This window comes from Carassius carassius, chromosome 4, assembly GCF_963082965.1.
Source record: "Carassius carassius chromosome 4, fCarCar2.1, whole genome shotgun sequence".
Taxonomy (NCBI): Eukaryota; Metazoa; Chordata; class Actinopteri; order Cypriniformes; family Cyprinidae; genus Carassius; species Carassius carassius.
Genome location: NC_081758.1, coordinates 13,219,960 through 13,240,748, shown reverse-complemented (window position 1 = coordinate 13,240,748; position 20,789 = coordinate 13,219,960). Strand labels below are relative to the sequence as shown.

Sequence of the window (20,789 nt, the reverse complement as noted above, 5' to 3'; positions counted from 1 at the left end):
GCCAAGTTCAGGACTGATTTGTCTTTTTTGCAAGCGATTAATTAAAAACCATCAGCTAATAATAGTTCATTTCTTTTTGAAGTATAACAATTATAAAATTTTAATTGCTTCTGTTTTATTTCATGGTACCCAGCTTTTCCACATTAAAATTCAGACCGGAAGTTCACAAATCACCTAAAACATTATTTTTGCTGTGGGCTCTAGATGCAGTAGCTGAATAATAGTACAGGAGCATGTTAGTGTTGCAGACTGGAACTGGGCGATATGATAGTATACATTCTGACAATTATATAAAATGTATTGTTAAAGATTTTGCTATTTTGTTTATATTGAGATTTGTAAAGATATATGTGCAGAAATGCTTGAAGTTATTAAGTGCAGTAAGTTTGTATTTTTTTTTACTTGAATGTTAGTTTTAAATAGATCTGTTATACTTTAAGCTTAAAGGGATAGTTAAAGGGTTAGTTCACCCAATAATCAAAATTATGTCATTAATAACTCACCCTCATGTTGTTCCAAACCCGTAAGACCTTCGGAACACAGTTTAAGATATTTTAGATTTAGTCCGAGAGCTCTCAGTCCCTCCATTGAAACTGTGTGTACGGTGTACTGTCCATGTCCAGAAAGGTAAGAAAAACATCATCAAAGTAGTCCATGTGACATCAGAGGGTCAGTTAAAATTTTTTAAAGCATCGAAAATACATTTTGGTCCAAAAATAGCAAAAACTATGACTTTATTCAGCATTGTCTTCTCTTCCGGGTCTGGTGTGTGAGAGAGTTCAAATCAAAGCAGTTTGTGATATCCAGTTCACGAATGAATCACTCGATGTAACCAGATCTTTTTGAACCAGTTCATCAAATCGAACTGAATCGTTTGAAATGGTTCGAGTCTCCAATACGCATTAATCCACAAATTACTTAAGCTTTAACTTTTTTAATGTGGCTGACACTCCCTCTGAGTTCAAACAAACCAATATCCCGGAGTAATTCATTTACTCAAACAGTACACTGACTGAACTGCTGTGAAGAGAGAACTGAAGATGAACACCGAGCCGAGCCTGTCTGAATTACTCCAGGATATTGGTTTGTTTGAACTCAGACGGAGTGTCAGCCACATTAAAAAAGTTAACAGCTTAAGTCATTTGTGGATTAATGCTTATTGGAGGTGCGAACCGTTTAAAACAATTCAGTTCGATTTGGTGAACTGGTTCAAGAAGATCCGGTTACATCGATTGATTCGTTCGCAAACCGGATATCACTGCAGTGTTTTGAACTCGCTCATAACAGACATGGAAGAGAAGACAATGCTGAATAAAGTCGTAGTTTTTGCTATTTTTGGAACAAAATGTGTTTTCGATGTTTCAAAAAATTCAAACCGACCCTCTGATGTCACATGGACTACTTTGATGATGTTTTTATCACCTTTCTGGACATGGACAGTATACCGTACACACAGCTTCAATGGAGGGACTGAAAGCTCTCGGACTAAATCTAAAATATCTTAAACTGTGTTCCAAATATAAACGAAGGTTTTACGGGTTTGAAACAACATCAGGGTAAGTTATTAATTACATAAATTTGCTATCTGGGTGAACTAACCCTTTAAGGTCCGAAGTCGTCCAGTGGGGTCACTGCTCTAACGTGGCTTGTCATTTTTCCCTTTGTTACCTAGTAGAATTATATATACTGTATATACACACACACACGCACGCACGCACGCACACACACACACACACACACACACACACACACACACACACACACACACACACACACACACACACACACACACACACACACACACTTAATAGGTTAAATTAGCTTGACTGTACAAAATAGCCTTAAAAACCATCTCATGAACTGATATTTTGTCATATTAACCAACCCTAGAACATGAAAATCATTCAAAATGTTAATTTATTTTTAAACTTAACCAGTTATGAACTCAATTCCCAGCTCCAATTTACTATGAACTCTTCCTCAACTATCCACTTGAGTATGGTTCAATTATTTGTGAGTTAATACCTGCCCTGGTTTCACAATAATTTGTGAGTAAAATCTCCATTCTGTGTCTTTCAGGATTCATCAATACGATTTTCAAACCAAGCCCTAGCTAGGTTGATTGTCTGAGCATAATGTCATAATTGAAAGTGTAATGAAGTAGCAGAACAGGAAAAAATTTGTTGTGCAGGCAGGTGTTTGTTTTACAGAGTGATTAGATGTCATAAAGGGTGACATTTGAGTGCTTAATGTAAAACAGAATGAGAGAAAACTAAAGAGAGAGACCCAGAGACCCAAATCAATGGCTCTTGTTCCACAGGCATCAGCACACCTCTGAGAGAGAGAGAGAGAGAGAGAGAGAGAGAGAGAGAGAGAGAGAGAGAGAGAGAGAGAGAGAGAGAGAGAGAGAGAGAGCCCTCCACTACAAAGAGCTGCTGCTCATGCAGTGCATTTTGTAAATGAATAGACACTGACTAGATTTAGGTTGAAATCTCTCTCTTGCATTGCTGTTAGCGATTAAACTGACCAACGAGAGCAATTATAGTACAATCTGTTTTCTCGCAGTGAGAAATGCTCTTTTTCTTAGAAATAACATGCACTGAAGAATTGACTTTAAAGAACCTCTGTATCATTAGGTTGGTTTAGGGTCAAATGCACCAGTCCCATTTTTAGCGATATATAGATGCAACGTAGCCCTTCAGTAAGGCAACTGACAGATATTCAATAGGTTAAATAAACATAACATTTCAATGCAAAAATCTTTCAAATCGTAATCTTTACAAAAAAAAAAGAAAAACTATAGAGATCTAGATTATCTAGATAATATACATAATAGGGAGAATTTCTCATAGCCTCAGAAAATCTGACAAACCCTAAAAGCCCTACGCTAAATGTCTAATAAATCATAATACTTTACCTCATTAATCAACTGGTTCATCCTTCAGCAGATCACACTAACCTGTCATTATTTCAAACTAGGGTTATTATCATTAGCTGAAACTAAATTTTAAAAACATTTTTGTTCATTGAAAAATATGATGTGATAAACTTTAAATGAAAATTACAAATCATGCCTTTGCAACTAGCTGAAATAAGTTGAAGCACTAAAATGATTAAAACTGAAATAAATTAAGAATTTATTTATAAATGCAGTTGTGCACGTTTACATACCCCTCGCAGAATATGCAAAATGTTCATAATTTTAACAAAATAAGAGGGATCATGAAAATTGCATGTAAGTTTTTAATTAGTACTGTCTTGAATGAGCTATTTCAGCTAACATATGTTTATATATACTCCACAAGACAAAATAATAATGGAATTTGTAAAAATGACCCCGTTCAAAAGTTTACATATCTTAATATATATAACATATCTGTGTCATTTCTTGGATGATCGACGACTGTTTTTATGTTTTGTGATAGTTGTTCATGAGTCCCTTGTTTGTCCTGAATGGCTCAACTGCCTGCTGTTCTTCTGAAAAATCCTCCATCTCCTGCACATTCTTTCCAACCCTGTCCAGCAGTGACTGTATGATTTTGAGATCCATCTTTTCAAACAGAGAACACTTGAGGGACTCATACATAACAATTACAAAAGGTCAAAACATTTACTGATGCTCAAGAAGGCAACATGATGCATTAAGAGCCGGGGGTGTAAACTTTTTGAATTGGATGATCAGGGTAAATTGTCCTTATTTTGTTTTCTGGGAAACATGTATATTTTTATGTAGCTTCTGAAGTGCACTACCAAATGAAAAAAGAGAAAGAAAAGATCTATAATCAAAATAAGAAACATTTACACATCATCATCCTGTTCAAAAGTTTACACCCCCCAGCTCTTATTTAAACATCCGTAATGTGAAATAGTGGTTACAATTTATTTTAGGGTCTCTTAACTAGTATTATTAGCATGCATATTACTAGAAGTTTAGCAATTTATTAGTACTAATTAAGCACATATTAATGTCTTATTCTACATGACCTTATTTTACATCCCTAACCTAAACAACTGCCTTAATAACTATTAATAAGCAGCAAATTAGGAATTTATTGAGGGAAACGTCATAGTTAATAGTGAATAAGTGCTCCCTATTCTAAAGTGTTACCAAAATAGTTATTCAAGATAGTACTAGATAAAAAACAATATGTGATTTTCATGATCCCTCTTATTTTGTGAAAATTACAAAGATTTTGTATATTCTTCAAGGGTTTTGTTAACTACGTACACAACTGTATATATTACCAAAAACACATGAAAATGAAACTAAAGTTAAAATATTAAAACTATAATAGTATATATATAATATTAAATAACACAATTTCATCACCTGTGACACTGAAATGAAAATGATGATACATTCAATCAAAATGATGAAAATACAAGCAATTATATTAGCTATATATATAAGCTATCATATTAAAATATTACTATTATATATTGTAGTAAATAATGGAGACTACATCTTTAAAGGATTAAGAAACACCACTGAAGTGGCATTGAAGTATCCAAAAAAATTAGTCCACATGGTTTATGCCTTATGAATAATAACAAGACAAAATTTGAAGTTATGTCAAACATCTTGATTTCTAAACATGACATTTAAAGGTTGCCCCTCACACAAAGTTATTAAATAGCTTCTGAATTTAATTTTTGGACAACTATCTCTTTAAAATGTAAATAGCAGCTATAGGTGCCTTGCTGTCGGTCAATAAACTACAGAGTGCATCAATATTAAAATATTAATCAAAAAACACATTCATTTGAAAAAGAAACATCTGAGAATATACAGCAAAGAAAAAAAAAACTACTGGAGAGTTGTGCTGTCATTGCAGTGTTTTGTACTCGGTGAAGGTACTGAGGCAGAGTGTGAGAAACAGCATTAGAAACAGGAAAAAAAAAAAGATGAGAGAGAGTGAGAGAGTGAGAGAGAGATTGCTTGTAGCATACTGCCAGAAGGACAAAGTCGGTCTAGACTGAATACTAAGCAAAACAGACAGCAGCAGATGCTAGCAGCAGTCTGTTGTCAAGGGAAATGCTTCCCACACGACAACAGAGAAAAGAGCACACAGGCAAACGCAGGCCAAAGGGATCCCCCTGGAGCACAACATCCCTATTACAAAGAGGACCGGGCAAAACTGCTCACTTTATAGACCCTATAAAAGACAGACTAGCAGGAAGGAGGAGTTTTATGAACTGGCTTCAAAATACTGAAGGTGCTTCCAAAATGAGGATTGGATTTGGATTTGTTTATTTGAATCGGTCACACACTCACCCAAATGCTAGCCATTCGTTTCTGAGGACGGTTCTTACCTTGGCTTTGTTGATAGTGCAGTGCAGGGCATTGTTCTCCTGATCATACAGGAGGCTGAAGTCCAGAGTGCCGAGCGTAGCTGCAAGGAAACAGACAAAAAAACATCAACGAAACAGTTAATCTCCGGGGCAGACGACAACACTTATGCAACAACAATTAGCAAGCTGTTTAAGCCATATTTTGCTCCTCCAAAGACCATCTGATGTCAATTGCACACAAAAAGGCAAAGAGCTTTCTCAATCTGGCAAGATCTAATTTGAATTTGATTGGCTGTCTGCAATCAGGGTTGCAAACTTTTTTACAAGGTACCGGGCCACTATGAGCACTGCTGATATGATATGTTAAAATTTTATATTGTTTAATGTACTTGATATCAACGAGCAGAACTGTTTAAGGGAGAGCAGGGTGATTTGAGCCTGCAGGGAAGTTGAGCCACCCCTTGTTTCTAGACAACCTTAAACAAAACTGGTGATGTGACCACAAATGTGTGAAGATTTAAGCATTTTACTCACCCTGTGATGGAGAGAGACCCATGGAATACTTGGTAACTGTATTTTTTTTTTTTTTGCTGTTCAATAATAATAATAATAATAATGATAAAAATAAATGTATAAACAAAATGTTTATTTTTTATAAAATATATTCAGCCTTGGTGAGACTCAATAATAAAAAAAAAAAAGTACCAACCAACAAGATAACACTGAAAAGATATGAGACTAGTAATACATAATAACTAAGAATTATAACTAAATATAATTCATTGTAAATTAAGTGGATGCATTGTGTTCATTGTGTGTTATAAATCGTGTTATTCCAAAAAGCTATAACCACCAATAAGTAAATATTATAATGCATTAAAACTGTTGTTATGATTACTCAAGAGATGATACAACATCATACAACATACGTATTCACCAATTTTAAGTTATTTTGTTTATTTTGTATTTTGTTATTTTAAGTCCTATTTTCCTATTTAAATGGAGCTATTTTTTCACCAGAATGAGCTGCAAAGTAGATTTGATGGTGAGAGTCAAATGTCCTGTTGTGTGAAACTACAAAGGCTGTGACTTGCTGAAATTGTGTGAGAGAGAAACTGTGCTTTTCTCCACTATCCTTTGAATATTTGGACCTTCCCCACTGATGAGTGTCAAGTCAATAATCCTGTAGTGTCACGCCTTTGAAAGTGAACCTCCCTGCTGATTCTGCCTCGTCTGAATGTGGCCATGAGAAACAGAGTCAGATCTCATATGGACTCCTAGCAGGTGGCCTTCAGCTCCACTCTGCAGAGAGCATCTTGAGTTCAAGGGCATCCATCATTAAACATTCTAGAGTAATCAAACAACCTTACCCTTAAACCAATTACCCTCAGCAAGATGACTGAGGAAAAACTCCTCTGGCTTGAATTTTGATCTAACTAGTATAAAATAACTGAGGGCGCCATATCTTCACCACTGTAATTCTTGACACCCCATAGAAGTTCTTGCTGTAGTAAATTATGACAGAACTTTCATTTTTGGGTAAACTATCCCTTTAATGCCATATGTCCTCCTCCCGTTTGTGTGTGTGTATTCTTATATGATGAGAAGAATCAACCGGGATTAAACCAGGCCTGTTTAATTACTAAAACTGGTACCAGCAAAGCATGACTATAATTTCTAATGCAGAGAGCATTGCCATCAGTGATGGGCTTTTCCCTTCTGCAATTATGTTATATTGCATTATCTTATGCTATTTTACCTATGAAGGTTATGAATAGAGTATAAGGATGGAGAAAATGATGGACAGAGCATACATTGTTCAATTAACAATGCAGGAAAAAAATAAAATAAAAATGTTCGAAATGATTTGTTTTTTGTTCATAAATAGTGTGATAATGAGAGTAAAAAATGCATTAGACAACTTAAGTGACTTTCCTAAATTTTGTCGAGTATACAGTATGTGGGAAAACTTGCTTATACACTTGTGGTCACATCACATAAGCTTTTCCCAAAACATTTTCCCAAATTCGGTTATATTTTTTACTAAAATTCTCACAAATTGTTTTGTGTTTAATTTTATTTTCATTCAGTTTTAATGGTTAAATTAAATTATAATTATCAAAAATGGCATCAAATAAATAGAATAATTTAATAATTACTCTTCAATAATAATAGTTCCTTATGAAAGTTGTTGACTTATTTTTTCTTGATTCTGTTTTTCATGATTAATTACAAATGTATTATTAAAATGGTAATAATTAAACGAATTCATAAAAATTATTATTATTGCTAATACACACACACACACACACACACACACACACACACACACACACACACACACACACACACACACACACAGGTTTACTGTTTGCATTTTACTGATAAAAATAAATGGTGTGATATTCCTTAAATGAACATCACACATAACTTAAAGGCCAAATCCATCAATGTAAACAGCGCAGTAATCAAGTAAATCACTGAACAGTAAAGCAGTACTTTGCACGATTCCTTCATGCTGCTGTGCACTGGGAATCTTGGTCCTGCTGTCATCTGTCACTGTCATCACGAACAAAAGACTGACTCGTTCTCGAGTCAAGAACCGTTTCTGTCAGATGTGTCCGATTCGAGAACCGAGGAACTGATTCTGTGCTAATGTTATGATCCCAGGTAAACCGAAGGCTTGAATCAAGGGCAATCATCGCCAATGACGCCATTACGTCGAGCACAAAAGAACCGGTGAACCGTTTTCTTCAACCGGTTTATTGAATCGAACTGTCCAAAAGAACTACTGGTGATCCGAAAACCGATGCAACAGGATCTTGACTCGTGAACGAGTCATTATCTGGCTCGGCTCGGTGTTCATCTTCAGTTCTCTCTTCACAGCAGTTCAGTCAGTGTACTGTTTGAGTAAATTAATTACTCCGGGATATTGGTTTTTTGAACTCAGAGGGAGTGTCAGCCACATTAAAAAAGTTAAAGCTTAAGTAATTTGTGGATGAATGCTTATTGGAGACGCGAACCGTTTAAAAAGATTCAGTTCGATTTGGTGAACTGGTTCAAAAAGATCTGGTTACATCGAATGATTCATTCGTGAACCGGATATCACAAACTGCTTTGTTTTGAACTCTCTCTCACAACAGACACGGAAGAGAAGACAATTCTGAATAAAGTCGTAGTTTTTGCTATTTTTGGACCAAAATGTATTTTCGATTCTTCAAAATATTCTACCTGACCCTCTGATGTCACATGGACTACTTTGATGATGTTTTTATTACCTTTCTGGACATAGACAGTATACCGTACACACAGTTTCAATGGAGGGACTGAGAGCTCTCGGACTAAATCTAAAATATCTTAAACTGTGTTCCGAAGGTCTTACGGGTTTGGAACAACATGAGGGTAAGTTATTAATGACATCATTTTGATTATTGGGTGAACTAACCCTTTAAGACAAACTTAAAAGGAAAGTTCACAAAAAATTATTATTCTGTCATCAATTAAACACCTTCATGTCATTCCATTATATTTCATTTGACCGAGAGTTGCTTTCATTTTTGGCTGATATCTTGTATTGACATTAGGAGAGTCAAACCACTCTGTAAAGTCGACTCCAGCACACCCTAAAGACTTTCAAAAGGGTTAAGCTAAGGACTTGGTGATCTATTAATGTATGACAATAATGTCTCATGCTCACTGAACCACTCTTTCATAGTTTGAGCCTCATGAATCTTGGAACTGTCATCCTGGAATATGGACACTTATAAGTCTTCCAACATGGTTGTTTTAGAAATAAATTGCATCAATTAGGGTTGAAAGAATTATTGCCAAACACACAACATGAAAGAATCATATTAATCACTGATTAATGATTAAATCCTAAAATCTTATGTTTTTGCATATTTAAATCAAACGGCTCCTTTATGATTCTTTCTTTTTTTTTTTTTTTTTGGTCAGGCAGTGTATTTTTTTAAAGGATCACTTCACCCATTTGCATTTAGCTTTGTATTGTTAGAAACCCAGTCATATATTATAATGATCATGGATTTTTCCTTTGTTTTTCCCTGAGATGGGAGAAATAAGGATTTAATTGTTTTACTTCCTGCTTATTATGACGTAAAAATCGTCATTTTGCGTCATAATAAGCAGGAAGTCAAAATTCATTGAAAAGTGTAGAGACTACAGACACTAGCTTATTATTATTCCAGGGGGTGGGACCCACTCACCCTACAGGCCTATTACAGATCAGTGGGTGGGACTAAACTTACAGAAACGAAAATGAAAATCCGCCATCTTGTTTGGAAGCTATGTAGCTAAGCTAACAAGCGCTTATGGAGTCAGATTTATGAGAATGGCTGGAGGAACAACTCATGATATGGAAGAAGAGGATTTTCAAAGTCTGTTGCTCGAAACAGATGTTCGTGGCTATCTATACGAGCCACAATATAGCGCAGAGGAGGAACAGGAGGCGGCGGCTGCAGCCGAGGCCGGAGACCTGCCTGTCGCGTCCGAGGAGCCCGGGTGTGCTCGAGCTGGTGCGGACTGGTGGTGCCTGTGCTCTCGTTGTGCGCCTACGGACACAGAGCTCGAGTCCGTCTGCTGCAAGAATTTGAAAGATGCCAATTTCTCCTCGAAGAAATGTCTGAGGCAGACAAGGACACGGATGTTTGCGTTGTGAACCATCCTAGTTTCGCACCGCATATGGACAGAGGCGTCCTGGAGACATATTTCAGAATTCCGAAGGTAAACTGGAAACGCCAGCCGAAGCCTGCAGGGACAAATGTACGTCTAACTGTAAAATAAGTGTTTCAATTTAATTTATTATTCATTTCGTGAAATGTATACAATTTCTTCAAGCATTATTATCACGAAATGATTCCCGGTTAATAAGTTACGTAACGTCAACTGTAAACTGTTTGTGCAGTACCTTTTTTAATGCACAAAAAGCTTACTGTGGCATTGTTTACTACTGTGGCACGTAAATACCATACATCGCTAACTGTGTCCTCAATGTCTTGTAGACAATATCGCCTAACAGCCTAACAGCGGTGTTCTGGATTAGTGGGAGTGGCTTGTGGAGCTGTGCAAAGGTGTTGCATTGTGGGAGTTGTGGTTCTCTTACGAGAGCTCTCTCGTACTGCGTCTTAGCTAAGACGCTACGGGAAAAGTCTCTTTTCACGAAATACTGAAGCAAAAAATGATCCTTAATTTTGTATTTTTGTAAAGCGCATTTGCAGCAGTACACAGCCATAGGCGAGACGGCTCGTTCGCTCATTGGCTTGTTCTGCGGCAACTGCACAGCCTATCGAGCGCTTCGCGCCCTTCTTGCCACTTCCCGCCGAAACGGGTGTGGCCCAACCTATAAAAGGAGCTCGAAAAGGCTGACTCACCTGATTTTTCATCTCTTCAGCGAAGCTCATGCATCGCTGGATCACGGAGGAAGCAAGCGCCGTCTGAGAAAGCACATCAGCAGGACGAGCCATTCTGAAGCTGCTGGCATCGCTGCCTTCCACTGCCGTTCCTGCTGCGCTATCCGGCGCCTATATCCTTTCAATCCTGTTATATCCAAGCTGTTCTTTATGTGTGTGTGTGTGTTCGCCCTGCGACACACACACGTAAAAGAGCTCGCGTCTTTTTTAAGATGCCTTCCTGCGGCTCGTCAGAGCCCCACTCAGCGAGGGAGACCGGTACGTCATCTGTGTCTCCTGCCTGGGTGAAGATCATGCAGCGCTCGCTCGCTGACGGCGGATGCCCCCACTGCGAGCTGTTGCCATGGTGACTCTGAGGACTCGCCTGGCCTTTTTCTCTGAGCCTGCATTCTCCGCTGCGCTGAGGCGCCGTAAAAGCATCGCTTCCAGCGGATTCCGGAACCTTCTTCAGCTCAACCGAGCTCGCCGGTTCGCCCTGCTTCACCGCCCCCCCCCCCCCTGCATCGCTTCCCGGTGGGCAGCGCCCGCTGTTTGCCGGCGCGTCGTCCGAGGAAGTTGATCTCAGGGCCGCGTCGGGGGAAGAGGACACGCGCTCTCTGCTAGCTTCGGGCAGTGAGGGCTGGGCGAGCTCCGAGGATCTCGCGCCTTCTGCTCAGATGCCCAGCAGACGAGCTGACATCGAGAAGGAGCCGGGGCGAATGCTCGTGTTGGCCGCGATGAGTCTCGGCCGCGAGTGGTTTGCACCAGCGCCCCCCCTCTCGTTCCCGGCTAGATGGTATTTCCCTTTCGGATGAGTGTACTTCTCAAAGCCCGCCTCTTTTCTTCCTGAGCTTCACGAAGAGGTGGCGAAGGCTTGGAACGCTCCATATTCGGCACGAACTCGTTCGTCTGTCTCACTAGTATTCTCCACACTGATGATGCTAAAAACAGGAACTACCACTCACTTCCGCCGGTGGAACAGGCGATAGCGACGCACCTTTGTCCGCCCTCTGCTGGACGGCGGCAAAAGCGGTGTTGCCATCTAAAGCCTGCCGTGTGACGCTGCGTCGGCACTACTAACGATGGCTGCTTCATCGAAGCGCAGGTGTACGAGTTCCGCTGTGGCCGAGCTCTCACCCAAGCGCGCCGCTGTTTCAGTTCCAGGAATTGTGACTGTCTCAGCGTTTTCTGCAATGCGCAAGCCTGCACAGTTGCCCGCTTGCCCGCACACAAAAGCGGTTATCACAACAGCTTCAGCAACGCAGCTCGAGACCCCCGTTCTCGCTCTACTGGCCGTCGCCCCGCGCCGCGGGGACCGCAGCAGAGGATTACGGTGAGGCTGGGAGCCCCGAAGCCATCCTAGGAAAGCCATCTACGCATGCTGCATGACGCTGCGTCGGCACTACACACGATGGCTGCTTCATCGAAGCGCCGGTGTACGAGTTCCGCTGTGGCCGGGCTCTCACCTAAGCGCGCCGCTGTTTTCAGTTTCCAGAGATTGTGACTGTTTCAGCGTTTTTTGCAATGCGCAAGCCTGTACGGTTGCCCGCTTGCCTGCACACGAAAACCGTTATCACGGCTACCCAGATATTTCCCGAAAAATTTGTAATTTCTGGTGTCCCGGCCACGGCCGATGGTGCTATAAATGTAGTGACGATGCCCACTGCTCAGTGCCCATCTCCACATATAATGACAGCCCTTCACACAGGGCTCGCGCCCATAAAAGTGACTCAAGTCGATCACGCGCACTACATAGTAAACGTGCCCACCCCTCAGTGCCCACAATTACTATGTCACACGCGTCATGTGGTTTCTGTAAAAACGAAACCCGTGCATGCTCGTCCGGCCACGGCCGATGGTGCTATAAATGCAGTGACGATGCCCACTACCCAGTGCCCATCTCCACATGTAAGCACAGCCCTGCACACAGGGCTAGCGCACATAAGATCGACACAGATCGGTCGAGCGCGCCGCATAGTAAACGTGCCCACTTCCCAGTTCCCACATACACTATGTCACATACGGCGCGGGGCTTCTGTAAAAACGAGGCCCGTGCACGTACATTCTGCACAGGCAGACAGCGAGTTGAAAGTGGTAAAAGTGCACACATGCAGCCCACGGTTACTCGCAGATATATCGAGTCCCACGGGACCCGCTCAGCCTCCCTCCAGGCGGTTAAGCACCGGAACGGGGTCGAGGAAGAGCGATCTGCCCGCTGTGATCAGCGCGCTCCCCGCCTCAGATGCGCAGCACACTCGAGCGCCGCCGTTGCCCAGTCAACAGAGCGCGTTTCGCATCCAGCCCTTAGCCATTCATGCAGATGCATGGTCAGTGCTTCCAGGGGTTTCGGATTGGGTGCTAGGCATTATAAAGAGAGGCTACTCGCTACAGTTTTCTAGACGCCCAGCGCTTTTCAGCGCGCGTCGAAACTACGGTCAAAACAGAAGTAGCACACATACTTCGGGCCGAAATATCAAAACTGTTGAGCAAAGGGGCTGTAGAGCCTGTGTCTCAAAGCGAGGGGAGGCTGTACAGCAGATACTTTCTGGTGCCCAAGAGAGACGGGGGTCTCAGGCCCATACTGGATCTAAGACAGCTGAACAAGGCATTGATGAAACGCAGTTTCAAAATGCTCACGACCAGGAAGCTCCTCGCGCAGATTCGCAGAGGGGACTGGTTCATGTCAATAGATCTGAAGGACGCGTATTTTCAAATACAGATAGCGTCAAACCACAGGCGATATTTGAGATTCGCCTTCGAGGGCCAGGCATACCAGTTTGCAGTCCTGCCATTCGGCTTGTCCGTAGCTCCTCGTACGTTTACGAGGTGCATGGATGCAGCGCTCGCTCCTCTCAGACTCAGAGGCATACGAGGGCTGAATTATTTGGACGACTGGCTGGTTCTGGCCCGATCATGAGCGGAGCTCGTGGACCACAGAGCCGATTTACTCGATCACCTCGAGAAGCTCGGCCTCAGTGTCAATTGGGCAAAGAGTTCGCTGAACCCCAGTCAGACGATCCTGTTTCTGGGTATAGTTCTGAACTCGTGTTCCATGACGGCGCGGCTGTCACCACAGCGCGCGATGGGCATTCAGCGTGCAGCGAGTTCTTTCCGCTGTGGCGCGACTGTGTCGCTCAAACACTGTCAAAACACTGTCACTTCGGGATGGGGAGCGCTGCTCGAAGGCAGACCGTCCTTTGGCCTATGGTCAGAACGGGAAAAGCTCCATCATATCAACTGCCTGGAAATGCTGGCAGTGGAGAACGCGCTGACGTGCTTTTGTCCCCATATCAAGGATCACCACGTCGTAGTCCGTTCGGACAACATGTCCGTGGTGTCCTACATAAATCGCCAGGACAGTCTCGGGTCCCGAAACCTGTGCAGGCTGACGGAACGCCTCCTGATTTGGGCTCAGCGCAACGTGCGCTCGCTGAGAGCAGTGCATGTGCCTGGACTGCAGAATCTGGGTCCAGACAGGCTGTCCAGAGGCAATGTTCCTACGGGCGAATGGTCTCTACACCCGCAAACAGTCCGGCTGTTGTGGGAGAGATCTGGCATGGCGGAGGTGGACCTCTTTGCGTCCCACGAAAACGCTCACTGCCCCGCGTTCTTTCCAAGAACGAAAGCACGCTGTCACGGAGATGGCCGTGCTGCCTGCTTTATTCGTTCCCTCCCGTCTCCCTCCTTCCGCAGGTGATAGAACGGGTGAGAGAAACGAGATGTTCAATACTGCTTGTAGCACCTCTTTGGAAGAACCAACCATGGTTCCCAGATCTGATGCAGTTAGCAGATGTCGCCCCGTTGCCGGTACCGTTGAGGAGAGACCTCCTCTCGCAGGCCAGGGGCTCGATTTGGCACCCTCAACCGGAGTTGTGGTCCCTCTATGTATGGGCACTCAACGGTTACCCGCTGATCTCGCAGTGGGAGTGCTAAATACCATCACTCAGGCTAGAGCTCCGTCGGCACGACGTCTGTATGCCTCGAAGTGGTCGGTGTTCTCCAGCTGGTGCACAGCTCGAGATTATTCATCCCTTAGTTGTGAGGTGACGGAGGTCCTCTCCTTCCTTCAGGAGCTGTTGGATAAGGGCAGAGCCCCATCCACGCTCAAAGTTCATGTGGCTGCCATCGCGGCGTTTTCGGTCAGTCAATATGAAGGAATGATTTAGTCATCCGGTTCCTCAGAGGAGCTAGGAGGCTGAATCCTCCCAGACCTCCGTCAGTCCCTATGTGGGACATCGCGGCGGTTTTGGAGGCCTTGAAGGGTCCCCCTTTCAAGCCTATCCAATCGATTAGCCTTCAGCATCTGTCGTTCAAGACAGTATTCTTGTTGGCTCTCGCTTCTGTGAAGCGTGTGGGTGATTTGCACACGCTCTCGGTGAGCCAGTCGTGCTTGGAGTTTGGGCCCAATGACTCAAGAGTCATACTCAAACCTAGGCACGGTTATGTGCCGAAATCCCTCAACACACCGTTTCGGGCTCAGGTTATTGCCCTGTCTGCCCTGCCGGTGTCAGGGGAGGATGGAGACTCGAGTCTTCTTTGCCCTGTCAGGGTTTTAAGAGCTTATGTGTCTCGCTCTGCTGCCTTTCGGCAGACGGAGCAGCTATTTGTCTCGTTCGGTGGGCGTTCCAAGGGAATGGCTGTTTCGAGACGCCATAGCGTTAGCTTACGCTTCCAGGGGCCTTCAGTGCCCGTTGGGCGTCAGAGCACACTCCACAAGAGGCGTCGCCTCGTCGTGGGCGTGGTCTACTGGGATCTACTTGCAGGATATATGTATGGTGGCAGGTTGGGCCTCACCGTCTACATTTATCAGGTTCTATAACCTGGAGGTTCCCGCCTTGCAAGCAAGGCTGCTGTCGGTATAGGCGAATCAGGGCCCTGAGGGGAATTCTGAGTTCACGAGCGCTATGCGCTGCCGACTGTTATATGGGCAGTATTGCGTAAGACCCGCATTGCCACATTGGTCAGGGCTTGCCTCAGCTGTGTGATGTCATATTGCCGCATCTACGGATGCTGCTAGATATGGGACGGAGGGCTTTTTCCCTTTTCTGTCCTGGACTCTCTGTGAGTCCCTCAGGTGACTGTGCACTGTAAATCCTGGGCGTTGCTTCAGGTTTATTGGTGTGTGATCCCTGCGCGCACGGCGGTTTTACATTGGGTTCCCGTAGCGTCTTAGCTAAGACGCAGTACGAGAGAGCTCTCGTAAGAGAACGTACTCGGTTACTAAACGTAACCTCGGTTCTCTCTAGAAGAGCGAACGAGTACTGCGTTCTCTGCCGTGCGCACGATTCACTCTGGTTCGCTTCGGCGATGAAATAAATCAGGTGAGTCAGCCTTTTCGAGCTCCTTATTGGTCTGATGTTGCATCAGGCCGCGCTCGATAGGCTGTGCAGTTGCCGCAGAACAAGCCAATGAGCGAACGAGCCGTCTCGCCTATGGCTGTGTACTGCTGCAAATGCGCTTTACAAAAATACAAAATTAAGGATAATTTTTTGCTTCAGTATTTTGTGAAAAGAGACTTTTCCCGTAGCGTCTTAGCGCTCTTCTAGAGAGAACCGAGGTTACGTTTAGTAACCGAGTACGTTTTCCATACAAATGAGCCTTAAAGTTACTTTCTGTAATAACTCGGTCAAAAAGGCACCAAATTCGAAAGTTTTAATAGATTTCGACTACATATATGACCCACTTTCAATGAAGATCAATGGTCCCACGGGTGAAATGCTCCTTTAATAAACTTGATATATTTCTGTCCTTCCATTGAAAGTCAAAGCAACCAAAACTTTCAAGGTTCAAAAAGTTCTTAAAGACATTGAAAGTAATCCATATGAATCGAGCAGTTTAATCAAAGTTCTCTGAAGAATACTGATTGCTTTATCTGATTATTGCGAATTCATTTTCGTCCTTTTTGCACAGATATAGAGTCGTGGCCAAAAGTTTTGAGAATTACATAAATATTGGATTCCCGTAGCGTCTTAGCTTAGTCAAATACATTGGGTTCCCGTAGCGTCTTAGCTAAGACGCAGTACGAGAGAGCTCTCGTAAGAGAACGTACTCGGTTACTAAACGTAACCTCGGTTCTCTCTAGAAGAGCGAACGAGTACTGCGTTCTCTGCCATGCGCACGATTCACTCTGGTTCGCTTCGGCGATGAAATAAATCAGGTGAGACAGCCTTTTCGAGCTCCTTTTATAGGTTGGGCCACACCCGTTTCAGCGGGAAGTGGCAAGAAGGGCGCGAAGCGCCCTTATTGGTCTGATGTTGCATCAGCCCGCGCTCGATAGGCTGTGCAGTTGCCGCAGAACAAGCCAATGAGCGAACGAGCCGTCTCGCCTATGGCTGTGTACTGCTGCAAATGCGCTTTACAAAAATACAAAATTAAGGATAATTTTTTGCTTCAGTATTTCATGAAAAGAGACTTTTCCCGTAGCGTCTTAGCTAAGACGCAGTACTTGTTCGCTCTTCTAGAGAGAACCGAGGTTACGTTTAGTAACCGAGTACGTTTTCCATACAAATGAGCCCTAAAGTTACTTTCTGTAATAACTCGGTCAAAAAGGCACCAAATTCGAAAGTTTTAATAGATTTCGACTACATATATGACCCACTTTCAATGAAGATCAATGGTCCCACGGGTGAAATGCTCCTTTAATAAACTTGATATATTTCTGTCCTTCCATTGAAAGTCAAAGCAACCAAAACTTTCAAGGTTCAAAAAGTTCTTAAAGACATTGAAAGTAATCCATATGAATCGAGCAGTTTAATCAAAGTTCTCTGAAGAATACTGATTGCTTTATCTGATTATTGCGAATTCATTTTCGTCCTTTTTGCACAGATATAGAGTCGTGGCCAAAAGTTTTGAGAATTACATAAATATTGGAAACTGGGAAAGTTGCTGCTTAAGTTTTTATAATAGCAATTTGCATATACTCCAGAATGTTATGAAGAGTGATCAGATGAATTGCATAGTCCTTCTTTGCCATGAAAATTAACTTAATCCCAAAAAAACCTTTCCACTGCATTTCATTGCTGTCATTAAAGGACCTGCTGAGATCATTTCAAGAGGCGTTGCCTCCTCGTGGGCGTGGTCTACTGGGATCTACTTGCAGGATATATGTATGGCGGCAGGTTGGGCCTCGCCGTCTACATTTATCAGGTTCTATAACCTGGAGGTTCCCGCCTTGCAAGCAAGGCTGCTGTCGGTATAGGCGAATCAGGGCCCTGAGGGGAATTCTGAGTTCACGAGCGCTATGCGCTGCCGACTGTTATATGGGCAGTATTGCGTAAGACCCGCATTGCCACATTGGTCAGGCCTTGCCTCGGCTGTGTGATGTCATATTGCCGCATCTACGGATGCTGCTAGATATGGGACGGAGGGCTTTTCCCTTTTCTGTCCTGGACTCTCTGTGAGTCCCTCAGGTGACTGTGCACTGTAAATCCTGGGCGTTGCTTCAGGTTTATTGGTGTGTGATCCCTGCGCGCACGGCGTTTTACATTGGGTTCCCGTAGCGTCTTAGCTAAGACGCAGTACGAGAGAGCTCTCGTAAGAGAACGTACTCGGTTACTAAACGTAACCTCGGTTCTCTCTAGAAGAGCGAACGAGTACTGCGTTCTCTGCCGTGCGCACGATTCACTCTGGTTCGCTTCGGCGATGAAATAAATCAGGTGAGTCAGCCTTTTCGAGCTCCTTTTATAGGTTGGGCCACACCCGTTTGGCGGGAAGTGGCAAGAAGGGCGCGAAGCGCCTTACTGTGCGTGCAGATGCGCTCACACCTGCCTGCTGCCATTCCTGAGCAAGCTCTGCACTGGTGGCACTCCGATCCCGCAGCTGAATCCTCTTTAGGAGACGATCCTGGCACTTGCTTTCTTGGACGCCCTGAAGCCTTCTTTACAAGACATAGAACACATGGAATATAGTAAAAGGAAGCTCAAACATACTTGTTTGACACAACCTCATTAGGTCCTGCGCATCAAGCAACCATGTTAAGCTTCCATTAACTAAATTTGATGTGCTCTATGTATGTATGAAACCAAATCTTTAAAGTACATAATCTTTATATTTACTGTTTCTATGGTTACATCACTGCCATCACAGTGATTGACTGCAGTTATTAATGCGTTCAGACGTTATCCAATTCATTCCTGCTCTTGTATGTATAAAACAATTTGAGTCACAGCTGTTGGTAAACACTGACTATATGAATAGAAAAATATAGAGAGGAAGAAGAATGTGCAGTAGAATATAAAATAGAAGGGTAGCAGGATTATCCATCTATCACCATTAACTTCAGGCCATGCTGCTATATGTTCACATCAACTGAAGAACAGCATTACACAATCTCACTCAACCTGTAATCATTCACACACCCCTCACTTAGTTTCCCACTCTGGGCCACTTTACACTTCTACATGTCCACCTGAAGAGCATTTTCCATCTGCAGATTTTGATTGAGAGGGAAGGCCAACCTGCAAAAATATGCCTGGACATCCCTCAGTATTTCTGGCCTCAAGGATTTCATATGATCTACACGAACCGGAATGGCTTCTTATTAGGGATGACTTCCCTCAAGGATGAAATGCAACATTACAAATGAGATGTCTAACATTGTGATTGCTTTGATCTCAACAAAGTTCTTCTAAAATTGTGTCCACAAGAAAGAAAACGAAGGTAATGAGCTTGCCGGTGAACAGTCTTCTGGGATTATGTTTCCCTGCGGTTAGCTGCCAGTTCCCCAGCTTTTCAGGACCGATGGCATTATGGCCTCTGCCAATACAGCGGAAGGAAACAGTGCTGGAATTAGTGAAAAACAAATTCATATCCACTCTATCCTTGCCAGTTTTGTTATTTTGCGCTGTACACATGACCATAGACTGGGCTTTTCTTTATTGCCCCAGTTTAAATTCTGAATCGGATGACAGGTGTTAATTAAGGGGAGGTATTCATGAGGATACACATTTAGACTTCAAAGAGTCACTGTAACTACAGTAAATACTCTATTAATTTGTGAAGACTCTCAAGATTCACTATAGCCTTATGATTTTTTTTCTCCTGCCAGATAATAAAATCTCCAGTACTTGCACTTGAGATTGCATCCTCTCTTTCTTGCTCTGAGGATCTCATTTGTCTCCTCGTCGTCTGCAAACCCACACACACAGACCTAACATTGCCACTCATTTATGACCAGAGACATTACATCCACCTTAATTACAGCCAGTGGAAATATAATCAACACTGACTGATTTGATGGCCTCTGGTCATTTCCTTTGTGTCCGATGAGATGCCAATACCCTCAGCACACTATTTTTGTAAACTTTACATCGTGAAAGTACCTAGTAGAGAACAGCTGGACCTGAGAGGATGTTTGCTGGTATTTGTTATCTCATTAACAACCGTCCACATGGGCACACAGCATGTTTTATAGTAAAACAAACTAGAACGCTATCAGAGTTCAGATTTGACGTGAAGTCCACCGGCAGGGAAGATAAAACAAGCCGACATGAAGGGGATGTAGTCCAAATGCAGGTCCTGGTGTTCAGATATACACATCCAACTAACCATCTGTATTCTTGTAATTTACACAAGTTTATGGCTGAATATGAGATACTCATTCATATAATAGCGTTTCAGTATTACAGACTGTGTGTGGCTCCTGCTTCCTATTAGGTAATTTCTTCTTTATGGAAAATGTGTGACAAGTTTATTTCATTTAGACACATTCAATTTCGTAAAATCACTTGTGACCTTCAGTGCAAGCCAAACAATACAAAATGCATCCAGACAGAGCAAAAGATCTATCATAATCCTGTGCCTGAAATGAATTTTTGCTTTATTTTCCCCATCACTGATGTCCTCTAGAGTATTCTTTTAAGCCTCTAAATTCTCCCTTGTCTTCGCAATTCAGACATTCCTGTTGAAGGGGTTTAAAATGCATATCTGTCGACAATCAGAGTGAGTTCTTCTTCAAATGTGTCTTTTTAATTTGAGTAGTCTACCCCAATAATGACATGGGAAATTACAGAAATAATAACAGTAAACTACACTTTTACATTCTCTGAAAAAGATTGTGTTGAGTGGTGTTTGGTGCAAAACTTACCATCA

The 20,789-nt window shown here is 42.7% G+C and overlaps 1 protein-coding gene across 3 annotated transcripts in view; it reads right to left on the bottom strand.

Annotated features, from left to right (window-relative positions):
* LOC132136282 (double C2-like domain-containing protein beta) overlaps nt 1-20,789 on the bottom strand; it is a 279,102-nt gene that overhangs the window by 62,754 nt on the left and 195,559 nt on the right. For all 3 annotated transcript variants that reach the window (XM_059547231.1, XM_059547232.1, XM_059547233.1), the window contains one exon: nt 5,314-5,393. In XM_059547231.1, coding sequence (XP_059403214.1) covers nt 5,314-5,393 — 80 coding nt within the window. The remainder of the gene's footprint in view (nt 1-5,313; nt 5,394-20,789) is intronic.